Below are 15,580 nucleotides of genomic sequence, written 5' to 3' on the forward strand. Positions count from 1 at the left end.
TACGATATGTCAAGGAGGTTAATAAATCATTTAAAGCATGTTTTCAATCAAATTGAAGCGTGATTTCTAATGCAAATGCTATACATTTCGAAATATTATAATCGTAAATTATTACATTATTTTCAAGAGTAATAACAACAAAGTAGAGCATTATAAACTTTCATATCTATATTAACATTCTGGTGCCCAGCAAAAGCCAATCAATACAAAACTACCAAATTGTAAACGTAGGTACGTCATTCATAAAGGTGACGTAAGGAAGCTTGCATTTAAGGCAAATTTAAGATGGATCTTTTTTCCTGTCAGCCTATTATATTAATTTTTACAATACCTTCAACTTGCTATGTACCTTTTTGTCTGTTTTTAGTCGCACCTTGTAGAAAATCATCGTGTAGACCGAGAACGCGATGTGTGGACCTCCACCTATGAGGTGGGGACTAGATGGGACCACTCCAGTGGCAGCGGAACACCTTCAATTAAGGGGGCACTGCCGACTTTTGGTCCCATTCTTTCCATGCAACGCCCATAGGGCTTATATTAAAATGTCAAAATCAAAGGGGGCACGGTGCCCCGGTGCCCTATACCCGTTCCGCCGCCTATGAGTCCCGCTCCCGACAGATCCGGGAGCCGCACCTCTTTCCTAGCTTTCAAAAGAGCGGCAAAGAAGCGGTCAACATTGCTCCCAGAGACGCCACCTGAAGCTGGACGGACGACGGACAGTTCCGCAGCCGAGCGATTGAACTGCGGTGCTACGAGGCGGCTTCGCGTGCTCTGCATTAGCACCTTCTAGCGGGAGTAAGAGGGCTAACGAACTCGCCAAGGCTTATATAAAGCATTGTGCCAAGGCGAGTGTCTTACCTTAGGAAAATACCTACCCAGATTAACTGCTGCACCGCGGTCATTGCAGGGCTGAGGGTGGTCGCTCGCTCCGCTTCGGCGAGGTGGATGTCAGACTGCCCGGCTAGGTGGTTTTAGCCGATATGCAGGCCCCGTTTGCCGGGCCCGGTCGAGAAGAAGGAACGCCACACAGCAAAGAATATTCGCTCCGGGCCCGCTACACTGGTCCAGCTCGTAAGTCGTAACAAATTAACAATACCTGCGCTAGCGTCGTCGACCGTCGTTCGACTGCGCCCAGTACCGCTCAGTGGAGAGTCCTGCCGAACTCCTCCGCGTGTGCCGAGATCATTCGTTGCGCGCGGACACAATCGTCCGACGGAGACCGCTCTGCATTATGATCGGGTGGTCACCACCTTGGTCGCCGGCTTTCACACCCAGCCGAGCCGTCTGACTACGCCCCAAATGATCGTCTAAGCCTTTCGATTGGTTTGTAACTCGGGTCTAATATCGAAATATTTGGGAGTTAGGACATGCTAAATCCGTGTTCATGAACAAATATACATTATGCAACTAAAACGCTTTACTTACTTTAACTTTTCTAGGCTGATGACAAGGCATACACCTATTCATTGCAATATTTCTAAAATGTAAATAAATCATGAGCAATGGGCATAAAAAACAACAGCGATCCACTAGAAGCTATTGTGGAAATCCACTGACATAGGTCGCCTCGTACTGGCGCAGCTCGTAGCTCGTCCAGCAGCGCCAGCGTCTCCCGCACCCGGCCGCCCGCCTTGCCCGCCTGCACCATCAGCCGCTGGAAATGGCTGCGCTGCCGCTCCAACATTAGCTTGACCGCCTGGCTGGCCCGGCAGATGCGCGCCGTCCGACGCACGCAGTGTACGTCTTCAACAGCGCCGGGATGTCGTACGACACGACCGCGTCCACGGCGTCCACGTCAATACCGCGCGCTATAGCCTCGAGCACACCAGCGCGGCCATCTCACCTAGCGCGCGCCGCCGCCGGCACGCCGGCACTACCCCACAGAACTCAGTCACGCGCGCGCCCAGCACAGACAGCGGTAGCTCCAGCTGGTGCGCCACCTCGTTCCAGTTGACCAACACGAGCGAGCGTCGCCAGTCGGGCTGTCGGAGCAAATGGTGCATCACCAGCGGCTTCAGCGGCTGCGGCGCCACCACGTTGAACGACTCGCTCAGCTCGGCCGGCGTGGTGAACCTGCCGACGAACTAACCGGGCAGTGCGACGGCGGCGGCCGCCGTGCCGGCCGCCAGCAGTCGCGGCTGGAACAGCGACATTCGCTCCAGCTTCTCCGGCCTCCGGGTTCTGTGACAGGGTGGCCAAGAACGGCAGCTTCTGCAGCGGCAGGTGAGGCGCGCAGACGGCGGCGGCCGTCAGCCGGCCGGCGATGCAGGGCGGCGGGCCGTGGCCGCCGCCACCCGCTCCACCGCTTTCAGCCAGCCCGTCTCGGCCATCTCGATCACCCGGTCGGCTTCGTCGATCACCAGGTAGCGCAGGTGCGCTAGCGAGAAGCCCTCGGAGCTGGTTATGTGATCCATCAGCCAGCCGGGAGTGCTCACCACGATCAGCCAGGGAGACCGGGCCGCGCGGCCCACCGCCACCAGTTGGCGCCCCCTCGTGCCACTGTGTCTCCACCAAGCAGCCGGACGCAGAGCGGCGTGTCGGCGTCGTACTGGCGGAACACGGCGGGCACCTGAGCGGGCAGCGCCTGTGTGGGTAGCACACTAGCACAGCTAGCGCGCGCACCCGGCGGCCGGCGCCGCGCCTGCACTACCGGCAGCACAAACGCCAGCGTCGTACCGCGGCCGGCCGGCGCCGAGACGCAGAGGTCGGCCGGTGGCAGCGGCGACTCTGAGGCCGCCAGCAGCTCGGGCAGCACGGTCACCTGCACCAGGAACACCTGTTCGATGCCCTCGGCGGCCAGCCGGGCGCGCAGCTCGGGGCAGAGCGCCGGCAGATTGGCCGGCGCCGGCCGCCGGTCGCCAATCGGCTGCGGGTGCGCCAGTCAGTCGGGCAGCGCACGCGGTGCACGGCCTGTCGGCTCGAGCGCTCCACCTCGTCCAGCACGGTGAAATCGTCAGCGGCGGCGTCTCCGTCCGACTCGGAGGTGTCCTCACTGTCGTTGTTGGCGACGGCGGCTGCCGCTGTGCGCTCAGTCGGCCATCACAGCAACACTCGCCGATTATTAGCGTCATCGAAACCGTCGGACGACGGTGGATTCACCACCGTTTTTGCAGCAGAGACTGGAAAAACCTCAGCAATAAACAAGGAAAAACCTCACAACATGCCACAGCCTGCAATTGTGCATATTGTCATTATATTTCTCACATGACAGAAAATATTTGTTGCTTTATTCTAGGAACTGGCATGAAAAACATAAGCTAAATCAAGCTTAGTGAATTATTATTGTATTTCAACATGAGACTGGGAAAAAATCCTTGTCACTGTCAACATGACCAGTGTAACGGACGGGCTGCATGAACATTTCGGCGCATGATCTGAAAACTCTGTGAGTAGAAAGTTCAGCGCTGAGGTGAACAAAGAACATTTTGGCCGCAATTTGCCTGGTGCCTCCACAATTTTCCAAAACTAACTCACAATACTTACAGCCAGTTTTAACATGATCCCTGCATGACTCAAGCATGCAAGATACACATGCATTCAATATCAGTACAGTGCACACACAACAGTTATGGATTCATTTACATTTTACAACATTACTATTATTTTCTTTCCCTTCAATATTGGCAGCATGACTTGCTGAGTTCAGTGGCACAATCTTATGACAGCAAGTTTGTTTGGGTTCGCAACCATACAAACTTTGCACGTTTTGCTTCAAAAACAAGCCACAAAACATTCAATTTCTTTTTAAAAAATTATTGTCATTTATGTTGAAAATCTTGCCAATTCGGTCTTAGCAATGTCAATGCACCTTCCCTATTCCGCACAGGTCAAGCAAGTTCCACCCAAAAGTAGTAGTGGCATCAGTAGCTGGCGCCTTGCCATGTCAAATGTAGCTGAATATGTGAAAACAGTGACATATTTATTTAAAATCTTGAGTCCAATGAGCCTACCCTCTCTGCCTCTCCTTCCAGCATTTCTTCAAGCACCTTCAATTTTCGAAAATGACCTTCCATCATTATTTTCCACTTCCGTCCGAGCAATGAACTTGTAAGCTGACCACTAGTTAATGCTCTATCATCTTGCTGTTGGGTGCGTGTAGCAAAAAGATAATATTAAACGAAAAAACTAACACCACAACACCAAACACCAGTCTTGTTGGTTCCTTTTGGTCCTGCCTGGTGACAAAGGCTCTTTCTTTACGCAATATCATCAGTATTCCTCTTCTAATCTTGAAGCCCAGATGCTTTACAAATTGGCCATGAATGATACTAAATTATTATATCAACTGGGAAGCGCAAATCACGATAATTAGTAACAAATGAGGCCAATTGTTCCAACACGACATAAAAAAAAATAGACGGGGTCCCCCGGGCCAAGGCCATCTATAGAAGGTACAGTCACTCCCCCGCCGACCAATCAGAGACAGATCCTGAGTGACGTCATCCCTGATGCTCGCAAAGGGTACTCCATTCCTTTGCAACGTAAAAATGACTAACTTTATTTGAAGATTATTGATGGCACTCTGCACATACCGCTCAGCCGATGATGTCAATGGAAAGCCCAACTAATTTTCCAGCGACAAAAAAGAGCAGCAATATGCTAAGAAATGGCCGGTTTTGAAGATATAGACGATTTAAAAACCCTCTGCAGCAGCAGGAAAGCAACGTAAAAACGCATCGAGCTTATATTTTTACTATGGATAAATCATTTTTCAGTAAGTTTTTAGATATGGTATAGATTTAAGTTACCTTTTCATTACAATATTTTCATTACTTGAAACTTTATTTCAAAATAATATTTTCAAAAATGGCAGCTGTTGGCCAGTAGCTTGGGAGCGATTGTGGCGCACCGCGCCATTAATTGTCCTGAGGCCCCCTTATGATGTCATCAAAAGTGGAGTGACATGGGCCTGCCCCGGGCTCTCTCTATCGTCTGGAGGTTTCGAAAGATGCTCTCCAGAGATGGCGCTAGTAAATTTGGCTGACATGACGTCATGCTAAAAAGTGATGGGTTTTGTGAGAGCAAATGTAATAATAGTTGAAAATTTTGTACTTTTGCTTAATTAAGAAAAATAAATATACAATTGTTCAAAACAGCGTTTTCCTCATTCATCCTTCATTGTTTCAAGAGGAATATAGACAGTTTAAATCTTTTTTCTTGACCGCAATTCGCACACGCACTAAATTAAAAGCTGGAGTTTTGTGCGTTCGTAGATTGTGATTTGAGAAAATAAGTTGACAATAATCTTTTGCACTTTTGCTTTACAATCATTTTCAATGCAGATAAATGCATTGATTATTCGAAAATAGGCATATCTTTGAAATATTATGATTTTCCACAAGCAAATTTTCCCAAAAACTTGAACTACTTACAACTGACGAACGCATCCAATAATCTGGATGTCTTAGGATGAGTTCGTCATTTTTTCCCAAGGAAATACGATACAGTTCAAGCTACTTTACCGATTTATTAGGGTACTTTTGCTAATGAATTAATAAATAAACGACAACAATTAATCTCATTATCAACCATACTCGGAAGAATTTTCTTCGCATAAGCGCGAACACATCCGCGCTTTCATGAAAAGCCACGCCTGTAGATGTCAGGACTGCTGCTTTATGTTTCGCAAGGTGGCGCAGCGCGCAGGGTACCGACTACCGAGGCTGAGGTCTCCAGACTCTCCACCACGATTTAGCTTGGAAATGGCCGATGGGGAAGGTCTCACCCAAAAAACGGACGCCCTTTTACACAGCTGCATAAAGAGAATAAATTATTGGCATAGCTGACCACACGTTCCCTCCCCCTCTCCGCCCCAGCTCAATTGGAAATATCGCCTATTTTCCTTAGTCAGTTATATTCTGACTAATTTCTCACTCTTCCCAGTAAACCTTAACATGCATGATGCAGATGTCCACTGCGTAAGTCGTGTGCTTCCGTAAGTGTGCCAACTATATAGTGTTGCCTACACTCTACAGTGCCTACTGCTTCCCCATTGTCGTTATAATTGGTGATTCTCAGGTCAAAAGTTACACAGTGGTCTCAGAGAACAATCGTTTCAACAAATTAACGATTCAAACCGTTGCATTCTACTTATATTCCGGTCAGTTCTGCTACTAAACGATTCCGGCAAAACACTCTTTAGGTTATGTATTAGCGAACCACCACACAAAATTCGCCCAATCAATGGTCAGTTATTACTGCTGGGCTGAACCGTCATACGCTATATAGCCTATTGCAGTCAATATTTTCAGAACGATACTGACTGACGAAACACAACGTATTCGCGGATTCGCACATACGTTGGCACCCAGGTGGCCTGTCAGCAGCCGCACAAATTGAGATGGTACACCGTAAAGCATGCCTTTCCACACAGGCACAAGCACAGGGACACAAATTCTCAAAATCCAAACTTATTCCAATACTGGTCAAATACGAATAGGCATAAAGTTTTGAGGTTTTCTCATGTTCATTCTTCTTTCAACACACGCGGCAGACTGCAGCAGAACATCTCACAGAGCTGGATGCAGTCATGAGCTGGGACACGGTTTGTGACCAATGACCGATCGGGGGTGCCAGCCTCCTCCCGGCACGCGATGCACTGGCCGCCGCGCAGTCGATGTCGGGGCACCGCCGGCATTCGCCGACAGGGTTCCATCCGATTCGGTGTATTGCTGGCAGCCCGAACAGTGACCCACGCGAAGCTGTTGGACGTCGATGGCCGATGAGCGATGCCCTTCCGCGACCGGCGGTGGCAGTTGGTCCCACATCAAGAACAGATACCAGTCATGCGGTCAGTCGGCGACGGCGCTGTCGCGAGCCGATCTGATGGTCGCGCGGTGGGCGTTGCCGACGTCCACCGGGACCGTCGACTGGGGGAGCGCGGCCGCCTCTTGGCCGCCGCCTCTGGTCGGCGCGCTCGTTGCGCTGTGGGACGGCATCCACTGCAAGTCGTTCACTGTGAAGCGGTCGTTTGACCGGGCCTGGCAGGCGGGGAAAGGGGGCCTCAGATGAAGTAAAACTATCCCTCAGGCCAGCTGCCTCTCCACCTCACCATGGCAGATAAGCGGACACCCTCGTGCTGCCGTCCAAAGGCAAAACCGCATATGTCGGGTCAGGTCATGAACCGACATATGCGTTTTTGCCTTTGGACGGCAGCGTGATCATCGCAGCGATGATTGCCAATTGGTGTGTCATTATGGGAGAGGATGTCAGCCTCCTTTGCAAGATAGTCTGCCTTTAATATAGTGCAGCCCGACCCATTGCCTGTGGTGCAGACTGGGCTTGATAATGCAGTGCAGGACACACCAAACGTAAGCGGCCATCTGTACCCCCTGTGCAGTAGGGCTGACTCAAGAGCCCAGAGTTGCCCTCCCCCCACCATTCTGTGCACGTGATAACTGGATGGGACATGCCATGGTCAGCATCTGTTCAAAAGCTGCCCTCAGCATGTAAAGCTCCACTGGCATGCTCAAGCATGGTCACAGTCAGTTCTCACTTCTCAGTTGAACCTCCAATGGAAACCCATCACAAAGTAGAGATCAGGGCGCCTCTCACACTGCAGCACACTCAACGACTGAGGCACCATCTCATCACTTGCAGGTGGTTCTTGCCAGGAGCAATGCCAATTGCCAGCCACGCACATCAGGTGATAACAGCAGTGTACAACTGCAATCTACAAGCATCCATGTTCTTTCTGATTTTCTCCTGTTAAGATCCACTGCCATGCATGAACTTGATGGGCTTTTGTTGCACTCCTCCCATGTGCAGACAGGTTTCTGCTGAAACAAAGCAAAGCAAATGTGATTAATAATGGCCCTGTTTCACCATCCAGACACTGTGTGCACTGGTAGCTACGGCATACCATAGCATCACTCAAATGACGTTGCATGTGATCTCTTAGTTTATGATGAATCGCGTTTGGAACAGAGTGAGAGGTTCTGAAAAACCGTACCAAGAACAGAGGTTTGAGTTCAAATACTGCTAGCATGCTGCTGGTGCTGGTACTGCAGCGTGCTAGCGTTCTGGGATGCTGTCATAGCTTCGCGTCACAGTGAAGTTTGTTGACACTGCCATGGAAACCCAATGCTCTGACACACGCATGACGCAGCGCACTGCAGTGCTCTGCCGTGAATTTGTGAAACACCACCCATGAACGTCGGTTGCATGACCAGGATCGGAGCAGTGTGGCAGACAGTGATTTTAATTTTAATTGCACTTCCTAGAGATTAAAATGTTGTTGGTGAAATTGCTATTCATTATTCCTATTACCATTGTCTAAATTTCACATTTCAAGACAGCATCAGCATTGACATGTTATATAAAATAAGGTTTTGACTTCAGGTGGTCCCGGGTTCAGCTTGAGCTATTAAGTAAAACAAGGGCAAAAAATTGTCAAAAAAAATATTTTAAAAAAATACCTGCCTTCATCAACACCTCATCTAATCTAACCTCATCCTCATCTAACAAGGCCCTAAAAGCAAAAACCGTTTGAATAACAATGTAATATTTTGCAACCGCTGCACCATTACTGTCACGTACGCTATCCCTAGATTGGTTGCTGGTAAGTAGTGGTTGTCGTCATCAACTCGTCATGCAGCAGCTGATTGGGATGGGCGGGGCCTATTTTTATCCAGACGATAGAGAGAGCCGTCCCCCGTCTATTTTTTGGGCTGTTTTTCTACAAATAATGGCGCAAAATAACACTCCATTAATGCCGCATTTGCCGTTGGTGAAACTCATTGGCTATTTTTCTGGCTGATATTTTTTCACGCCGGCGGATATTTTTTCGCCTGGTTGGTGAAACTCGTCGGCTGGTTTTCGACAGAAAAATTGCGCCGGGCTGCTATTTTTCTGTTGGTAAAACTGGCCTCTGCTCCAAAAACTGGCCTAGAAACATGTATAACTCGAAAAAGTGAACCGAGGTCATCAAAGGTCAATGACCTGACCTGACCTTCAGGTGACCTTGACACCCACCCTAATGCATGGGGGCAACATCATATCACATGTTTGAACGCTTGAAACCACGAATGAGACTGCAAACGCGCGGCTAATGCGAGCCGACATACGCCGAATCGCGATTCCGGCCAAACATGGTCTCGAAAAGTAGGTCACAGGTCAAAGGTCATTTGGGTCAGGGTCATGAAGTTTTCAGGGTAGGTGTCAAATTGATCAACTCGAGGGTACTGAAAGTTTCGTCGCGATCGGCCGCTTTTTACGCGAGTTATTCGCGAAAAACCGAGGGGGTGGTCCGTTCGACCCCCCCCCCCCCTATACGAGCGAGGGTTAAAGGAAACATTTCCTCATAAGTTATTTAGTTTTCTATCTTTTCTAGAAAAACGACAACTTCATTGGGTTTCGGGCGTTGCGAGGGGACATTTGTCACAAATGCCTCCAAACTTAAATTCGTTAGTGCGGTTTTGACTTATTTGTGTTCAAAACAGAAGGCATTTTCACTTTTCTTCGTTGCATTTAAATGTCATGCCATGACTTTGAACTGGCTCAGGTCAACTAGTCTCAAGTGACCTCGGAGGTCAGCTCAAAAACCTACCCAAAGTTAGAGGCCTGTTAAGCTTTTTTATTTTTGGAAACCACTTCGCTTAACATAGTCGCAGACCGCTGTTTTGGCAGCATCGTAGGTATTTGTCATTTTTTTTGGTAAATTTGTCCGAATCATTTGAATAGAAGGATTCACAAGGACAGTACCCCGCTAAGCAGAGCTTTTTGCGTTGGCCCTGCACTCGGCAGTCGGCCTCCGAAGGCACAACTCCTGATCTATGGCAGAATTTGGAGCCCGAAGTTTAACGTAGGACCAACTGAGCTAGCGGGACCGGCAAAATACTAAGTCAGTGTCATACTAAGACACTTAGAATAATCAAATCTCTGTTTGCGAAAGATCAACAAAGGGTGTTGACCTCAAGTCAAAGTCAGGATACAAAACTGGTCAAAGGAGGTCACAATCCGCATCATACGATAATGCAAGTCCTTCTGAATGCAATGAATTAGAGTGCAACACCTGCTAGTGTTAGTGAGACGCCAGCTGTGTCGTCAATCTCAAAGTTGAATATTTTTTGTTTTGAAGAGGGAATTCTCCCCATACCTCCCAAATTTACGACCAAAATCCTATCATACTTCATGATATCACATCCTGATACATCGTTTTGATAATTTACTTGCCTTGTTTTCTATCTCTTATACTCTGCTACCAAATTAGACAAGATAGACTAGACCATATTTTTATTATTTTCAAATTTGAAAATGATAACATATGAAAATTAAAAAGTCAAATCAACAACATATTATGTTGCAACGACAAAATTCCTGTGAAATTTGGTGAAAGTCGCACTTTTCATGTTTCACAAATCTTTCCGGCAAAAACGCCAAGAAACTTGACTCATTTTCCTTCTTGGCTCTTCAATTTTCGTTTGGTAGCCTGCCATCTTCTTTTCAGCCTGCGGCCTTCTTGTCGCTGCCTCCTCTTCAAGCCGGTGAGTTGCTGGGTTAGGAGGCTCCGAAAGTTGTCATATTATGCATATTGGAGTTTCTTTGGCTTTATTTTTTAATTAAATGACTATTCAGTGTACTTCTATCCCTTCGTATCCTTTAACATTGTGATAATGTGTGAATTTAAGCTGATTTTCTATCGTCTCCGTTTGTGGCGCACATCGTGGCCGGCGTGTTAATTTTTATGTGGTCCTCTATCACATGGATTTATTTCAGGAATGGATAATTTATGATACATTCGCCTTAATTATAAGTAGGATACTGGAGGAACGCCTAACATTAAATCTGAAGCATTCCCTTCTTTGTATGAATGATTGGGTCCCTCACTTTTCACCGTGTTATGTAGTGGAGTAGGGCTAAAACTTGAATCGCTGCATTGCTTCATAGCTTCTTTTATTTCCATTTAACTCTGGGCTGCATCAGCTTGAACACTTCTCTTATGTTCAAGAGATTAGGGGACTGAAGGTCATTTTAATGTTACGAGATTTGTTGTTAAAGTTAAAATAAACTCTTGTGTCTTTTAAGTTTGGTTCACTGCTTTGCTAAGTACAAAATTAGAATTGAGAATGCAAAATGCAGAAGTTTCAGATGTAAACTAGTCAATTTTATTAGGTTACACTCTGTAATACCATCTACGATTTCAATCAGTGCCTTATGGTTTAAGGTGAACCATTTAGCATGAATGCTTTTTATCAGGTTAATCTGATTTGCTGATAGTCCTCACATAGAATATTTAAGGATGTTAAATCCCATAAAAATTATTTTTAGTTTTCTGGCCTATTGCTGAATATGGTGGTCTATGTGGTCCAGTTCAGTACAACACATGGAATAATTAAAGCTGAAAGATATTTAACATATAAGTGCACCAGAGGTACATTTTCAGTTCAGTTGGCCAACCCCAACAGCTGAAAAATCCTTAGTAAAAAAGTCCTTGATTCTTCAGAAGTTAATCAGCTTAGATATTGAATAGAATATTCATGGATAAAACATTTTGAACTAGCTCATTGAGTTCAGTTTGATGCATCTCTGAAAACCTTTGTGGTTCTCCATTCAGTACAGTTATTCAGTCATGCTTATATTAGTTCTATTTGTCACAAGAACATTCGGATGGCATAGCTGTGTATTTCTGAAGAAGGATCTACAAGTATGAGTCATTTTGGATACACTAGATCACTTTTTCACTACTGAGCTCAATCAATACACCAATCAACCCAGATATTGGCTAAGATCTCTTTTTTAAAGCAGGTAATTGTCATGTAACTCAGTGCTGGCTCCTATGGTAAAACAATATTGTCAGATTTTGTTGGGGGGATTTTAATTCCCAACAATTCATAAAGTGATGGCGGAAAGCATTGAAGCTAGTTAGCTTTTCAACATCTTGTCTGAAAAATCATGTGAAATCAAATGAAACTCCTGGATTCCTCAAACATTTGTATGCCATAAAATGTTAAATGCATCAGAAATTGTCAAGAAAAAGGTTTGAGAAAATGATTTTTTATTGACAAGTTATTTGGTTTATCTTTCCATTTAATTACTTTTTATCCTTTACCCATCAATGGGAGTTTATTCAATTGGTGTTGATAATATCATCTGATCTTGGTCAAAATTTGAGCCAAGAAAAGGTTTCTTGAATGTAAAATCTTATTCACAGAGCGAGTTTGATGCAGCCACATACTAGGTATATTATTTTGGAAAAAAATCAGGCTGCCAGCAATGTGGTCCTTGAAACCTAAATGATAAAGATGAAATGTACCCCGCGTTCGATGTCTCCCGGGCGACGAAGATTCTACGTCGTCCGGCCAATCACGTTCCATAACCGCAGCCCAGCCCCCGCTGACCTTGAACGTGATTGGCCGGACGACATAGAATCTTTGGCGTCCGAGAGACATCGAACGCGGGGTAAATGATAAAGCCTCTTGTGCTACTGCTGGGCATTATGAGAGGGAGAGTTTTTACCTTCCCATATTACCTCTGACATTCTCTGTTTTATGGAACTTTTGATCTTTTAAATATTTGAGACTGGCAAAGGGATTTGCCCAAGTAGAGATGTAATTCAATTTGTATGTCTCTTGGCTTTCATTTGGCTTTAAATAAGTTTTCTCCTTAATGACTACAACAAGTTTTTTTATCTTATGTGCTCTCACATTTCTGCCATCAGGAATCAGATTTATTAGTTCCCCATGCCTAACAGGCACGGATCATTTTCTGCTGACACTTGGGTGCAGATACCATCAATGACACAATGCCATAATGTGACCATTTTTTCTACTTTTTCCCAGGTTTTACGGTGTAGCCGCAGACCACCCAAAACACATCAAACATGTACGCCGCCTCCCGCTTCGTTCTCCCCGCCACCCGGGCCACCGTAAGTTCAGTCATCCTGATTTTCCGGTTGGGGCCATTGCGAGCGAGTGGGTCGATGACAATTTGGGTTCTCATTTAACAACATGAACATATGGACAATGCTGTTAAATCAGTTTCAGAACAGTTGTGTAGGTTTGCTCCATGTCAGTGGTAGCGTTTTTGCACGGCTTTAGTAAATTAATGTAAAGGACAGAGTTCATTGTTGATTAAAATTCAATTATACTGAACAAAGTGGATGGAAGGCAGACATGTAATCACTGCTGGCAGTCAAAACTCACTTAGTACGATGTTATCTCCTTTTGTTCCAAGTGTTAATGGATCGATTGATCTAAACAGTGGATCAAACTGACTTCATAGATCGATAAGTATCGTGTGCCGATCAGAAATGTGACCCATTTCTGGATGCTGTGTTTCAGGTGCTGCGGCCTCTGAGCTCTGCGGCGTGGGCGCCCATCAGCAGCCCCGTGACCGCGGCGCCGGCCGCCAGCCAGGCCGTGGTGCCCTACCGGTCCATCCAGACCTCGGCAGTCTCGCGCGACATCGACTCTGCCGCCAAGTTCATCGGTGCCGGCGCGGCCACCGTCGGCTCGGCCGGCTCCGGAGCCGGAATCGGCTCCGTGTTCGGCTCCCTCATCATCGGCTACGCGCGCAACCCGTCCCTGAAGCAGCAGCTCTTCTCGTACGCCATCCTGGGATTCGCCCTGTCCGAGGCCATGGGTCTGTTCTGTTTGATGATGGCGTTCCTGCTGCTGTTCGCGTTCTAAGCGACCTCGGCTGAGAGGAGAGGAGACGGGGAGGGGAGCCGGCCGGTCGCGGCGCCGGACCGGGGCCGCTGGCCGGGCGTGCCCCGAGCCCGACGCGCGGCTAGTGCCGAGAGACTGAACGGGGTCGTGTAGGGCCACCGCCTGGCTGGGTGTCGGATACATGTGATTTGAAGCGTGTTTTGAGCGACCAGGTGAGCCGCACCGAAGGGGTGTCCGCCGCGAAATGTGTGAGTGGGTGTCAACCGGCTAGATATACAAATATACACTTCTACACGACCAGACCTTGCGTTTAGGGCTCGAACCAATAAACTATCGTTTCTGAAGCCTCTGATGAATAGAACGGAATATTTAGCGGGTGCCGACGCCAAGTGAAGCGCTAGCCCCTGGCCCCCTGCCCCCCAACCCGAGGCTAAATTCGGTTCGGGCACATGGTTACAGGTGACGGGAGACAGTCGGAGCTTGCCAAAAACCTATCCGTGAAGAGTGAATTCCTGAGTCGAATTGACTACTTACGTGTTTATGACGTGGCATACTCACTTTTACCAGTACGCCTATCACTATGGGATCATAAACCGACCATTAAGTTTATCTGTGCATCCGCTTCGTTAGGCAAGCCGGCTGGGTTTCACATTTGGCCATCTAGTTCGGCTGTTTTTCATGCATTATCTTTCCATGGTTACCTATATGATAACTAAAAAGTTTTAACTAGAATGCTCGGCTCTCAGTGAGGTAGACTTTCGACGATGGACTTGCGGTGCTTCTCGGGCAGGGGGGTTCGCTCCCGTGCCTTCAGCATTACGAAAAATGGCAACAGCCCGTGAGCAGCATCAGCGCTCACGCATATGTTCAAGGAAAACGACATGTAATGGACTGCTAACGACGGCCCTCTCCACCAATCAGCGCTCGGCATCCCGAGCGCTGATTGGCTGGTAGCAAACGCGTCATATGTGGGTCTCATTTTTTGCGATCAGTGAACGCGTTATTTAATACACAGTGGCCTATGGAGAATGGCACGCGGAACTGAAGGTCAGTGTTTTATTGCTTCGTACATGCGAATGGGGGTATTTGAGTGGCATTTGACACCATTTTCGAAATCTACAGTGAATTTCTGATCGACTCATGTATATATTTTTATGAATTTGACAGTATTAGTGCTACATAGTCGGTGTTTTATGTTGGTGTTGTTTCTCTCTACCTTTGTCTTGGACTCTTATCCTATCTTTTCTCGAAAATGCTTGCCATAACCAGGTCTTAACTGTATCTGTATAAATGGAACATGTGTTGAATATGAGGAGAAGGTAGTAATGACCATTCTGCCTATCAAACTGCCAGAAGGTGTGCTTGTAAGGTGATTGAAACTGCAGTACGGGTTGCAGATGTGGGTTTGACATTAGCATTGTTGTTGTAACCCCACTTGCTCTAATAAAATGGCAACATGGGGTTATGTACCCACTATTGCACAGCCTGGTATCAAGCTGGTTGATATGCGGAGGATAATGAAAGCATAAAACTTTTCTTTAGTGAATAGGAGCGTTGTGTCTTGTGACTTATGTCAAGTCATTTTAAATGAAATGATTGTGATTGTAACTTTTACTTCAATTATTATTATTGCTAGTTTTGACCTTTTTAATCATCAAGTTTTATGTGTACCAATTTCATATGCCTGTGTAATGTCTGTGCGGCTTTGTGCAGTGAGCGTGTCTTGAAACAAACCAATTTATTTTGTACCTGTTTTACTTCAACAAATGTATGTCAAAGGACAAATATGTCATGTCTATTATCATTGACACTACTACAGCTAACTTTGCCTACATTCCTATCTTTCAGAGGCATTCATCTGCTTTCCAGTGCAGTACCTAGGAGGCTGCAACTGAAACTCGCACAAAGGCAACCAAGTGTCACTTCATCAGCCTACAGTAACAGCCCATCTGTAATCAAGATATGGGTGAAGT

The 15,580-nt window shown here is 46.8% G+C and overlaps 1 protein-coding gene across 1 annotated transcript; it reads left to right on the top strand.

The window, feature by feature from the left end:
- The first annotated feature begins 10,428 nt into the window (after positions 1-10,428).
- LOC122381556 (ATP synthase lipid-binding protein, mitochondrial-like) lies at positions 10,429-13,909 on the top strand. The gene is made up of 3 exons (XM_043365857.1): positions 10,429-10,484; positions 12,780-12,865; positions 13,281-13,909. Exons 2-3 carry the CDS (start codon positions 12,821-12,823, stop codon positions 13,626-13,628), a joined length of 393 nt encoding a protein of 130 aa, XP_043221792.1. The 5' UTR covers positions 10,429-10,484; positions 12,780-12,820; the 3' UTR covers positions 13,629-13,909.
- The last annotated feature ends 1,671 nt before the right edge of the window (positions 13,910-15,580 follow it).

This window comes from Amphibalanus amphitrite, unplaced genomic scaffold (genome assembly GCF_019059575.1).
Source record: "Amphibalanus amphitrite isolate SeventyFive unplaced genomic scaffold, NRLGWU_Aamphi_draft 000122F_arrow, whole genome shotgun sequence".
Classification (NCBI taxonomy): domain Eukaryota; kingdom Metazoa; phylum Arthropoda; class Thecostraca; order Balanomorpha; family Balanidae; genus Amphibalanus; species Amphibalanus amphitrite.

Excerpts from the sequence above, each read along its gene's own strand:
- LOC122381556 (XM_043365857.1), top strand. The coding sequence starts at position 12,821 with ATGTACGCCGCCTCCCGCTTCGTTCTCCCCGCCACCCGGGCCACC. Across the intron at positions 12,866-13,280 it reads TCCCCGCCACCCGGGCCACC|GTGCTGCGGCCTCTGAGCTC; the intron begins GTAAGTTCAGTC and ends GCTGTGTTTCAG.